The 13,304-nt window shown below is 44.9% G+C and overlaps 1 protein-coding gene across 1 annotated transcript; it reads right to left on the bottom strand.

The window, feature by feature from the left end:
• Positions 1 to 243: 243 nt before the first annotated feature.
• Positions 244 to 10,301, bottom strand: PTHLH (parathyroid hormone like hormone). The gene is made up of 3 exons (XM_036401152.1): positions 10,201 to 10,301; positions 4,214 to 4,636; positions 244 to 730 (listed from the first exon to the last, which is right to left on the bottom strand). The coding sequence occupies exons 1-3, from the start codon at positions 10,299 to 10,301 to the stop codon at positions 721 to 723; spliced, it is 534 nt and encodes a 177-aa protein (XP_036257045.1). The 3' UTR covers positions 244 to 720.
• Positions 10,302 to 13,304: the final 3,003 nt, after the last annotated feature.

Below are 13,304 nucleotides of genomic sequence, written 5' to 3'. Positions count from 1 at the left end.
CTTCCCTGCTCTGGGACCTTTTTCCACCCCCAGGTTGTTCAGCAACTGAGCTAACTTGAAATAGAGCACTGGTACAAAAACACATTCTGAGTGATCTTTAAGTGAAAGCTAATGTGAAAATGTGGGAGTTTAGACCAATGTAAACACATTACATTTAAAACAACTTTCAGATGTAGCAAATAAAAGAATTGTTCCTGCTCTTGAAATTCCCCAAAAAAATGCATTTTTCCTTCTGAGTCATGATTTAATTAGATTATATTTTATTAGACATTCTTTACAAATTTTAAAATACTGCTATTATACATGCACAAAGGAAAATCAGTTTGAACAATTGTATGTAGGCATTCATTGAAATCAACCACAAAACAGGAACATTTTATGTCAGTTATCGATGTACTCAATATGTATATCTAAAGTGCATTATGTTACAAAAAATATAGAAAGTCAGCAGCACCAAGATACGTTCACAAAATAAATACACCAGTCAACAAAATAAATTATGGTAAATGGGACAATAATAATTGTCTTAGCCTTAGCCAAAAAAAAAAAAAAAGGAAAATTCACAATAACCAAATGTGCAGTTTCAGAGAGCAATGGGGGGAAAAGGTTTTATTCTGAGCATTTACAATATTTACAGGTAATAAATATTTTAATACTTCCCATATGTTCACTATTACAGAATACTGCAATGTGTCTTCCAAATATCTCTTGCTGAAAACATCAGCGCCTCCTGCAAAGAAAAGAAAGGACAGGAAAAACAGAAAAATTAATTAATTTTCACTTTTTCACTTCAAATGTGTGGACATAGAATCAATAGCAAGAGTGCCACAGACTGTAACAGGTGTGCCTTGCTAGTAATCTTCTGCCTCACAGGGCCTGTTTGACCATATCACAGTTTTAGGCATTTATTCAAGACCTCTATTATGTTTTTCTCAATGCAACCCCTCTAGAAGTGTGATGACCCACAGTTTGTCACACACTGATGCCATTGTACCCTCAGAGGAATGGAAAAGGGATTTTTTTTTTTCTATTTAGAGCATCATGCAAGAAGATTCCTGAGTGCTACAGGCAGAAGAATTTTATCACCCTATGATGAAAATGTCGAGTGCTGAAAAAAAAATTCAGTAGTCCTTGTTAATGCTGTGGGGATGCTGTGGTAACTGCTGGGGTGTGATGCCATGTTCTGATTAAAACAGTGCCATGGAGCTTATTTGGTCTCTTTTTCCCACTGATAGACCACCCCTTAGGCAGGGGCCTGTGGTATGTGTGAGCAAAGGCTGCTCAGGGCTCAGAGCGAGCACACCCTTGATAGCATCTCTTCCTGTGCCTGAGTGAAAATAATCCTGAATAATAACCCTCTAATCCTGAAACTTTCTCTCTGGGAGCCAGACAGCTTGGTTGGTCCTGAAAGAAAGCAACCATCCCACCCTGTTACCCTGCAGCTCCTGCTGCATTCAGCAATCAGCTGCACCCAGTCCTGAGAGCTGGGAGTTTTCCAGGGGATGGTGTGAGCTCTCTCCCCATGAGAACAAAGCAGAGCTTTCAGTGGATCCCTTGTACTCCAACATGAAGTTGCTCAGAGGTGCTTCAGGAAATGCTGAAGGGTTGAGCTTTTTTTTTCCCTTCTGTCCCTGTGAACAGCACATGTGTTTTTTAGGGGTTCCCTGGGAAACACCAAAGGGTGGAATGTGGAGATACAGGATGGAGTGGGATTCCCTCTGCTGCAGGACTGATCACCAGAGCTGGTGGTAATATCCCATGTGGCAAAAGTGTGGGAGTGTGAGACACAACAAAACTCAGTTCCTGGAGAGTTTAAAAGGTTTTCTTAACATGCACATTAAAAGGCAAGCTACATCTATCATTCGGGAGTTTACTCATTCAAAAGGTTTTCTTGGAAATTAAGTAAGAGCATCTTAATTTAATTTAAATGGAAATACATCTGGAATGTTCATGAGAAATAACTTTTAAAGTGCCTGGAATGGAAATGCAAACATGAAGCTCCTTGATAATTAGCTAAAAAAATTTTAGGGTCCATTTCAGGATATATTCCAAGAGGTGTAACAATGGCACATAATTCATACAGCATGGCTCTGTATGTGTGTGTGTGTCTGCACTACTCAAGCCTCTCAAGCCTATTTCTAAGAGGGTGACATTTTCAATTTAGCCTGGATTTTAGGCTTGGTTTTAAAGTTTAAGCTAAGCCACATCTTTACAGTGGGCTCTGTACTAATGACAATTTGCAAGCTGCATTCTGTGATTTGAACCTAGGTTTAGCAAGATTGGCTTCTTCCATGAGATACCCCTTGTAGTAAGTCAAAAGATCGACAGTTTATATTATTGTTGTCCATTTTTTTAGACCTAAAACCAAAACTTTGTTTTCAAGACTGATCAGAGAGAATTGGCATGAAGACTTAATCCAGGGTGTTCAGCAGAAAAGAAGCACAGAGACACAGTGAAAATCATGCTTAAAGTTTATATCTTTTGCCAGCCTACTTAGATAACTAAAAACTCAGGTACTAGAAGTTTGTTAGGGCTGAACCAACATCTTCTCTGTACTTGTGAAGGAGGAATTCCCTTTTCCTTTCTTAACGGATTCTCCTTGTTTAATCATCTCCAATTAATTATCTAAAATGCAGGTTATTTTTAGGAATCTGTGAGAAATGCTGCATTTGGATGTTGGGCTCCACAGTAAAGCTGAGAGCCTTCAGCCACCCAGACACACTTCAAACAGAAAGGCTGAACTGAGAAAATCAGCAGGGTTGTACCTGTAGCTCTTTTATACATCCCATTAGATGGACACCAAAGACAGCACAGCAAGAAAAAGAACTGTTGAAATTCCCTAGGATGTTTTTTTCTACTTTCTAGATTTCTTTGTGCTTAAGACAGGTGTTGTTTACTGACCAACACAGTCCATGATACCTGTTGAAACCTCAGGCACTTCCTGAGCAGAATCTGAAGTCTGCCTTTCCTAAGGTGCTGAGACAAGCCAGTGTCCCTTAATTCCCTCCTACTTGCTACAGCCATGCCAACTGGTCTGTGGTCTGGGACACCCTGGTCTATGGTCAGGGTTACCCTGGATTATGGTCTGGGATACCCTGGCCCATGGTCTGAGTGCCCAGCCCCAGATTTTGGCAGCTCCTGTAGATGCCAGCACGAGCTGAGGTGATGGAGCACATTGCAAACTGTGGCCTGTAAAGCTAAACCCAGGCTGGATTTTTAGTAAATCCCACAGCTGGTGTCTCTTTCCAAGGGATTTACTGCAAGCAGGTGGCACTGCTCAGATGTCTCTGTTCTGCCAAGGTGAAGGGGAGGAGGAGATAAAACGGTGGGGTTTTGCTGGTGAAATGCAAACATTTGAGGAGAACTGAAGAGTGGAATCCTTGGCTTTGTGTGCAAGTGTGCAGATTTCCACTCAAGCTGAGATGACTGCAAGGGGATGACTCACTTGGGACATCTAGGCTGATGTCTCCAGACCACTGCCCTAAAACCCCTTTGCTGTCCTGCATGAGGGAAGCATGTCCCTCTCCAAGAGCAATGCCAAACACTTTTAAGCAGCAATGTAATTGCTTCATAAGCTGGCAAAAGGATGGAGCTGAATTAGAAAATCTTAATGGCAGGGAAAATTTTATGGTGAAAGGCTGGTCTGCGTTGTTTGCAGATATTACTGAGAGAGAATTTTTCCATGTTCTCCCCTAAGGTTAAACTGTGAAATGAAAAACTGTAAAGCAAGGGTAGGAAAGTTGCCAAAAAGGGGAGGTGTTGAGAGGAAGGAGAGAAAAGTTAGCCATTTTATAGATGCAAAGCCTTAAATAAAAGTCAAAGCTTTCAATCTGCTGAGGCCCAAGTGTGGGACCAAGATACGATGTGAGGTACGCTACGGTTAAAGTAGGAAGGGAAAATTTAGTGACTGTGATGTGCTTCCTTTTTACAGAACTACCTTCACTTGCTACTCAGCTTCAGGAAGCAGATTTTGGCAACAAGTTGTTTACCTGAATTGTGTCTCATAGGAGAGAAAGGCTCTGTCCCCAGTGCAAGGTGGAAGAGGCACTTACCTGCAGAGACTGTGCTTGAAAAGCCACTGCCAAGTCACAAGCACAAAAATCTGCTTTTACTCCCAGTTTGAGCGAGGCCTTGGCCTCAGCCTCTCACACCAAGGGATAACAACTTCAGTTATACACATGGCATGCTCCCCAAAAGAATACAGCAGAATTACCTTAAAGTTTGATTGTGTGTAGTAACAGAGATGTCCAAGAGTGGGCTCTCGGTCACGACGTCTCCGTACGAGCCAGAATTTAGCCAAGCTGAGCGGGTTCGCCTCTTTTTCTTCTCTTGCTCCTTACGTTTTCCAGGCTTTGCTTTCTTTTTCTTCCCTGATGCCTTCAGGGGCTGCTCCTTGTAGGTCTGTGATTTGTTTGTCTCCTGAGTGAGGTATCTGCCCTCATCCTCACTGCCAAACCGGACAGGGTAGTTCTTGGTGTTGGTGGCAGGTTTAGGGTTCGGCGACACCTCCGACGTTGCACGGATCTCTGCGGTGTTGACCCCTTCGATTAAATTTTGAAGGAATATTCTTCTTCTTAAGTCTTGGATTGACTTGCCCTTGTCATGCAATAGCTGGTGCTCTGATACAGCCCGTTTGCTAAAGGAAGAAAAGAGAGGAGACGGAAAAAATGTTTAGGATTTGGTTATTGCCCAGTGTTTGGCAGAGCTCCTCACTTCTCTGGCTGTGGTGGCCACAATGACCATGTACCAGGCTTGGAGACATCCAGTGAAGCCAGACTGCTGGAGTAAGTCCTGCTTCATCCTCAGAGTAGCTGCTCTCAGCAGAGAAGAGAAAGACCTAAGCGGGTAATAATTCTCAGCTGACTGATCACACACCACTGGAGCTGGATTAGTCACTGCTCTGTTCTAGGAAAGCATCATGACTCTTAATATATCACACTGGAGGCAGTAAAAGCAGGAAGGCAGTTCCTATCTCTCCTACTCAGAGATAGGAAAACTAAAGGGTCAGATAATGCAGCAAGAGAGGGAAAACCCAGCACTTGTGCTGGAGCCGGAAGCAGTGTTTATACAGCATCATTCTAGTGATTTTCTTCTGCTCAGTCATGTACTTCAAAAACATAAACAAGCACATAAAAGTGCATTTTACTCCTACATTTAAATAAGTGCAAATGCAGGAGCATAAGGGAAAAATGTTTTAATTTGGGTGCCTAAAGCACAGGCACTTCAGTCCATAATGAACCATGCAAGGAGACAACCTGAGCATCAGCAGACAAGAGCCTCAGCCACTCCCGTGGATTTACTGCTTGTCACTTGTGCCTAATTATGGTTTCTAAGATGCCCTCCTAGTGTTGCTTGAAGAGTGAGCTTTTGGGGCCAAATTTCTTGTCTGCTGTGCTGTTTGAATTTTATGCTAACCCTCTTCACTGGATCTTCTTCAAAAGCATCCTCGTTTGCTAGAGTGGTTTGTCCAGAGTTCATCCTGACCTTTTGCTACACTGAGCTCTGTCTTGTTTTCAAGGAACTGGAGCTTGAGTAGCTATCTGTCTTTTAGAGATGTTGTACTGGCAAGGAATGTATTAAACATCTGAGGAAAGAAGATACAAATGACACCTGGATAATAAATAACCAGAGAAAACGTGAGAAAATACGTGCCTTTTTCTTGAACTGGAATAGATGCACAGCTGTGCTGTGAACAACAGACAGAGCACAAGCTGGGATTTTAGCTACATTCCCATGAATACAATAATACAGTTTATCCTTCCAATTGCTCTACTCCAGCATGCAGAGCTTGGCTATGGAATCTCTCCTCTTGCATCAGGATGTGGCATGTGACTGGATTCTCTCTGGCCAAAGAAATTCCATTCACTGCTTTGCTTGTCCTACAATCATTTGGTCAGTTAGCTGGGTAAAAAGTGGTTTCTGCATGCAGGAGAAGACACATCACTGGGAGTGAATATTCCTTCCTTCCATCCCTCCTGCTACGTTACCAGATTTGAAAATGCAAAATATTTGGGAGTGTTCTGCAGGTTCTCTTTCTCAGTCCCCTTAGCCAAACTCTTCAGGTTTATGACTTGATGAACAGTAGATCTATTGGAAGTTGGAAATTTCAAGCAGCTCTGTTTTAAGAGCATCCCCTTCAATTTCTGTCTTGTAGGGCTGCACTTTTTGAGTATTGGGTTCAAGTGATGGATTGAAGTGACACTACATCTCTATTGCTCAGAGCAAAATTCAAAGAGCAGCTTTCCCCCATTCCACAATGAGACTGGAAGATGACTGTCAAAATCTTGCTCAAAATCATCTCTGCATATACAGAGGTTTGTGAGTACACATGTCATCAAATATTGTCTGTGTTTTAAGTGTCCCAAATGCAGTTTTGGATGACTTCAGCCTTTAGGACAAATATTTTTTAACCCTCTTCTAAATGTCCCTAAGCAAAAATGCAATGTGATAATGCATTCAGCTGATCCCATGTTGTGTCTTTCTCTTCAGTGCAGCTGTGACCATTAGCACAAGCTTATGATCTCCCTCAGAAGAAGTTTTTTGAACAAGAGCCATCTCCAACACCCTTCTCATTAGGGTCAGCCTGACTGGCAAGTAGGCCAATAAAACCAGCACCCTGGGCTCCTCTGTGTGACTGCCTCTGTGCTGCCTGTCAGGCTGTCCAGTGTGACTCAGGTTACATTCTGAGCTTCAGCAGTCTGTTTTCTCAGCAAATTTGCATGGGAAATGCAGTTCTGCTTTCATCCTTCTAGTTCATAGAAAGTGTATGAAACCTCCATGCTTTAGGGAGTGTGAACCAGTGTCTCATGTGATGAGCAAAGCTTTCCTACTGCCTCTTGTGAACTACCAAGTATAATTCCTTCTATCACAGACAACCCAAAGCTGCCTTAATCCTCTAATGTGTATTTGGTCAACTTCCCCACTGTGACAAAATCTTGACTCTCCAAAGCCTGTTATTAAAGTCCTCTTGATTGAAAGCCTATTCCATTTTACAGAGCTGAAAGCTAAACATTTGGTTCCAGTACACACAAGGCAGTCAGAGAGCATTACAAGATCTACATCTTGAGTGAGTATGCATTTCCAAAATAATGCAGGGATTGACGTGTGAGGGACTGGTGTGCCAAAGAGGGAAGGTTTCTCTTTAAATGTCTGTATGATATTTAGCATCAAGTCTGGCCCCAAATAACATTCTGCTATTCCAGATGATTGTATAACATTATGTAGTGTTACATTTCACATGACTTCTATTACTCAGCCAGACTTAAGGATTACATTTTGCCTACCGGCTTCCTTTGTATACTCTAGACCAAAAAACCTCCTTGAAACAAAGATGTGGTAGATACATATCTCTGTGACCTCCTGCCTCTTTCTGCCTCAGTTATTCAAACAACTCCTATGTTTGCAAGTCATGGAGAAAGGCTTGCCCAAGAGGACTGATGTAAGAAGTGCTTCATAATGGAGATATCAACAATATCTCACCCACACACTCAGAGCAGGAAGGCAATGGAGGCTGCAATGATTGCATTCACATATTGGCCACAATATGGAAAAAATCATTAGGCTGTTAGGGTTAAGATGACCCACTAGAGGTCCCTTCCATCCTTCTATAAAACACACCTCTCCTCCAAGGAAAAGGATCCTGTACCCAAACCAAGAGCAGTAAATGCTAGGCTTACATGTGGCAGACACTTTTGAGAGAGGGATGTTGATGGTTTGTACTTGACCAGAGCATCCAAACTAATTACTGGATCCAAGTACACTGTGTACACATGAGGCTGAGTGTCTCATCATGGGGAGAGCAGCAGAAATCCATGACTTGTGACTATCCTGACTTCACATACTACCGGATAAGCTGCTCTTTTCAGGCACATTCCTCCTTCTTTTTTTTTTTTTTTTTTCTTGAGATATCTAGCGTTTCTAAAAGGCAACATTCTTCAAGCTACCACTTTCTATCTCAGAGAGCTGCTCTTATTTAGCTGTTATTATCCTTGACTATTCATGTTGGGTCTGATCCTAAATTCAGCAAAATAACTGAGGAGGATTCAGTCAGCTCTCTGTATTTTGCAAGACTGTGAGTGCCCTTGCCACTGACTCCAAAGGGAGGGAAATCTGCTCAACCTATCTCAGGCTTCAGAAAAATATTTTGAACAGATCTAGGGACACGATGCTGCGATGTCTGGACGTGATGATAAAAATATGTAATTTCATTTTGAGGCATTACTGGTTTCTCAGAAGTTCTTTAGCAGCTAAAGCACTCCTATAACAAATAACATGTCTGGAAATCTTTTCTTGGGACAATTTGCTGTTGCTTGCCATGAGATATTTGCTTCAGCAAAGTCTGTAGAACCAGGCCTATGTAATTTTGATTATTTTTGCATGTCTATAATAATGTGCTTCAGTATTTTCATCCATTACTGGCTTAAGTTTTTGACTGAGAAAAAAAAAATCTCAAAGCCTAAATGAGTTATTAACCATTAACTCTAGGAATGGTTTGTGGTGATATTAAAACAGGACAGATGTTTGAGTGTGGTGTCTGTGTTTGTGCTGTGCCCACAAACAAAACTACACGAATGCCACTAACTGACAGCTGACTGGTTTCTTGTGTGTGTTTTACATGCCAGAGCAAAGAGGGGGCTGAGAAATGCCCTTTCACTGGTTAGCTTACACTTTTCTTCCTCCCTGTCAGGACAGAATGGGGAAGTTGGGAAGACCTCTAATCCTGACTTTTAAAAACAAGTGTTAGAACTACACTAACTTCAAAAAGAGAAAGAGTATTTCTCTGCAAATCTTATTTTTTTTTTTTACAACCAATTTTGGCTTAGATCCAGTTCAGAGTTTCCTAGCCAAGAAAATAACAGCATCTAACTGCACTGCAACTATTTTCTTTTTTTTAATTTATTTTTGAAACTGAAGTTTGATTTCTCTATATAATCTGGTCCCAAAAGAAACAAATAGCCCAAGAACAGCTTTCAGGAGTACAAAGCAGTTAAAAGTTAATGGACTGAGAATAATGCACTGTAACATTATCAGCAATAACATGTTCTACACAATTTGCTGTAGGAGATTTGTAATAGCTCTCTGCCTGGTGCCAAACTTTAGGTGTGTCTGAAGTCTCTTCACCTGGGGTAATTTTTTCTTTTTTTTTCTTTTGGGTGTTTTGGGTTTTTAAATATTATTATTATTATTATTATTATTATTATTATTATTATTATTATTATTATTATTATTATTATTATTATTTATGTGTGTTCCTTTACTGGCAGAGGAAATGTTATTTGGAGATCTTGTCTTTATGTATGTAATAAAACATTTACAAGGAAACCCATCTGAAATTGTTTGCTGTGTCATGTTTCCCTGTAAGTTGTGATCGGATTTTCCAGCCCTCTTTTCTCCAGCTTGGCTTCCTTTGGAACTGGATAACAATACAGCCCTCCCCAGTGTGACTGAGGTGTTTCTTCCTTAGAAAATCTGATGCAAGTCCAGAGAAAGCCAGCGAGTTGGATGTGTGAGACAGCTGCTCCTGCATCAGCACAGAGCCTTCTCATGCACTTTGTGTACGGGTATTGCTATAAACCAGGCTGATTATTTTGGAAGAAGCAAAAAGGTCATTTCCTGAACAGACTGTCTTAAGTTACACTATCATTTATCAAAAAATATGCCTCTGCCTATAAGTAAGATACTGGACTCCCTTTGGATCTTTTTTCCCCCCTAAAGTGGCAGAAGTCCAAAGAAATTGTTCAGTACTTCAGTGTCACGATGGCCCTCACTTCTGCGTGTTTCCCCTACCCCTATCAATATTGGCTCCGCGCCGGAGCCGAGGAAGTGTCCGTAAGTCCGAGTGTAACACACAGCATTTGCACAAACCGGGATGCTCCCTGCCAGGGGCCCGGGCAGCTGCACAACAATCACCCAGGTGTGTGGGAAGAGAAGCCCCTGAGCTTTCACACCGCCTCCCCCGGAGCTTTGTAAGGTCAGACAGCTGCAAAGAGCCCCTGTCCTGTCCCAATGCCTCCTCCTGGCTCTCAGGTGAGCACCTGGGGCAGGTAATCCGGGCCGGCCCCGTGCAGAGCCGGCAGCGCTGCGGAGCCTCCCGGGCTGCCTCCTTCCATCCCTCCATCCCTCCTGCCCTCCATCCCCACGGCCCCGCCGCCGCAGCCAGGGCGGATAAAGGCAAAGAAGAAAAGAAAAAGAGAAACTCACAGTCTGCGGCTGATCCCCTCTACTGATCTCCCGTAGGAGGGCACGGAATAACTCAGCAGGAACACTGCGAAACTCCACTGCTGGAAGAGTTTAGCGAACATTGTATCCTCGGGGGCTTAAAAACCTGCAAGGAAAGAGAGGTCAGTCCCCAGGGACAGATGCGCCAGCGCTGTCCTCAAGGAGTCCCCGCTTCGGCTCTACCAGCTCAGAGGCTCTGAAGGAAAAACAAACTTTCTGAGCTCTCGGCTCACTCCTTCCAAACTTCGCTCTGTCTCTCTCCCTTCCTTGCTGTCTGCCTCTCCCTCCCTCCCTCTTTCCCTCCCTCCCTCCGTCTCTCTGTCTCTCGCTGCCCGCAGGCAAGATCTCTCTCGGTATTAGTTCAAAAAGCATCTAGCTCTCATCTGAGCGGGGTTAGAGCGGGGTTCAGCGAGCTCCCTGAGCCCTGCTTAGTTCTAGTCCGCTAAGCCACTCTCTCAGGGCTTTATGTTACAGCAGAAGCCCTCTTTGCAGATAAGGAAAGATTCCCAAAAGTCAGCTCAGCTGCTCGCTTCCCTGTAAACACGCGCGGACACACACACACACACACACACACACACACACACGCACACAGACAGGCTGAGGCAGAGGGGAACGCATCCCCACATCTGTCCTTCAGTAATACCTCTGCAAAGAAAAAAAAAAACCAAAAAAACAAAAGGGTCAGGTTCCCGTCTCCAGCTGCCAGAAAGTTGTGATCCCCAACAGTGACAAGGAGAGAGAGAAGCAAAGGTCTGGAGAGCCCGAGCGGTCTGGGAGGAGCGGCAGCCCCGGGAGGCTCAGGGGCAGGGAAGCACGCTTGGCTCGGCAGGTTGGACCGGGCTGCAGCCCGCGATGTTCACACGCTCCGGAGCAGCCTCTGGGAGACCTGCGGCAGGACGGAGGGTTTTGCAAAGAGATGGCGCCCTAGGAACATGTGCGGAGAGAGCGAGAGCCCGGGCGGGATACCCACAGCCAAAACGGAGACCGGGAATCGGCGCTGCCTGGGCCCGCGACCAAAAAGGAGCGAAGAAAGGGAAACACCCGGCAGCACATGCACTCGGCGGACCCCAAGCACTCCGACCGAGCTCTCCGCATCTCCTGCAGCCGCACTCCTCTCTCGCTCACCTTCCAGCTCTCCCTTTTTGTGTTTACCCCCGGGTCAGCGTCTCCCCTGCCGCGGGTATTCCTCCCATCGCTGGGAGCGCTTTTTAGCTCAAACCCAAAGCGCTGCCCGGGATTGCTGCCGCCTTTCCTTGCACCTACCGTGGCTGCTCGCCGTTCCCCTATTAGCCGGAGGGTCGGCTCCTAATGATGCTAATTGTGCAGGGAGGGGGGGAGCTCAGGGGGAGGGCTGGGGGGAGGACTCGCGCTCTATGAACACAGGCGCTCCTGGCCAAAAAAGTAAACTAGTGGAAAGTTTTCTCCTCCTCTCCCTCTTTCGCCTTCCACTTCGCCCTCCTTCTCAGCCTGGCCAGGGCGCTGCAAACCGCTGCGTCAGGTTGCGCTCCCCGGCGCCGCGGGGCTGTGCGGGGACAGCGGGGGCCGGAGCGGCGGGAGGGCAGCCCCGGTTAACCCCGGGCAGCCCCGGTTGGCCCCGGGCAGCCCCGGTTAACCCCGGGCAGCCCCGGTTGGCCCCGGGCAGCCCCGGTTAACCCCGGGCAGCCCCGGTTAGCCCCGGCGGGCACCGGCAGCCCCGCAGCCCCCGACACAAAGCTTGGAGGCACCAAACTTTTCCATGCCGAAGGTGCACGGAGCTGCCCCGGCTGCTCCAAGGGGACACGGGGACGGAGCCAGGGCAGCGCTCCCCTCGCCCCCAGCCCCATCCGGAGGGAATGCCCTGCTCGCCCATCTCCCCGCGTCCAGCGCACACCTGGGACCCAGCTCCGTGCCCGCAGCATCCCGGGATGCTCGCCCGGAGCCTCCCCAGAGCCCGCGGAGGGGCAGCTGGTGGTGCCGCTGACAGCCTGATTTACAGGGAATGCTTTCCCAACACCCTCACCAGCCGCAACAAAACACACCGAGGCGTGCCGGCTCCTTCTCATCCTGCCCCCGAATTAAAGCAGGCGCTCCGGGAGGGTTTAGGTGCAAAGCGAAGCGTTTTTCTACCTGCGGGTTATTTGAAGTTAAGCGACGCTTGCTGACGCGATTTAAAAGCCCAGATTCCACACCACACAGGCAAATAAAACAGACAGCGTAAGAGCTGAAATAGAAATCATGCTGAAAACATTAAATCGTTTATGCTGTAAATAAATTCCCTGAACGCCTGGTCAGGCTATAAATTAAAACGTATAGCTAATAGGCGTCTTTGATTTACACTACCCTTTCGACTAATTAAAAATAATTGTGACATCCCCAGAAAACAACCCCCACAAACTCACAAGGTGTATTGCTCATGTTAAAAGTAAAATTTCCATCAAATATTTTTAGAATTTCCTCTCCCCATAAATGATTTCTTAAAAAAAATACACCAAAAACCAACACACATCATCCTGTACAGACTCAGGAAATATAAATAGCCTCTATAAACTCAGAATCCTGAAGTTTCTTCTCAATTTATCACTTCACCTTTTCCTTGAGTTACAGCTGTCTGTGCCTCTCAGAGATCACTGTGGCCAACAGTGGTTGCTCTTCTCAGCAATCGCTTCCAAAACTATGTTCTATGCTTAAAAAGGACGAAAATTGAAAAAAAATAAAGGAAAAAGAAAGAAAAAAGAAGTTAAATGAATAAAAATAATAATAATAAAAGGCAATATTTTTCAAAAATCCAGCCTACAGAGCTTTGATTCTGCCTGTAATAGATTAGGGCTAAATAAAGGGTGTTAAAAGCAGGTGCTTTTCTCCCTTGCTGCTCTTTTTATTATGAAGAACAGAAGCTTCCCCTAATATATATAGTGAGGGAGACCCTTCTCCATTGCTTTTATTGAAAAGACCAAACTTGTGACATCACTAACCACCTTCCTATGGCTGAGTTTGCCTCTTCTCTGCCTCAGTGGGCTTGGGAGGAAAAAAAAAAAAAAAAAAAAAAAAAAAAAAAAAAAAAAAAAAGGAAGAGAGAAAAAAACCAACTATGGCTGTGCTAATCCGGC

Source organism: Molothrus ater, chromosome 5, assembly GCF_012460135.2.
Source record: "Molothrus ater isolate BHLD 08-10-18 breed brown headed cowbird chromosome 5, BPBGC_Mater_1.1, whole genome shotgun sequence".
NCBI classification, from domain to species: domain Eukaryota; kingdom Metazoa; phylum Chordata; class Aves; order Passeriformes; family Icteridae; genus Molothrus; species Molothrus ater.
The sequence above is the reverse complement of the archived record's forward strand: the minus strand, read 5'-3'. Positions and strand labels throughout refer to the sequence as shown.

Bases quoted from the DNA above. Each gene is read 5' to 3' on its own strand.
- PTHLH (XM_036401152.1), bottom strand. From the start codon at position 10,301: ATGTTCGCTAAACTCTTCCAGCAGTGGAGTTTCGCAGTGTTCCTGCTG. The intron at 4,637-10,200 runs GTGAGTTTCTCT...TTCTTCCTTTAG, and splicing joins GAGGGGATCAGCCGCAGACT to CAAACGGGCTGTATCAGAGC.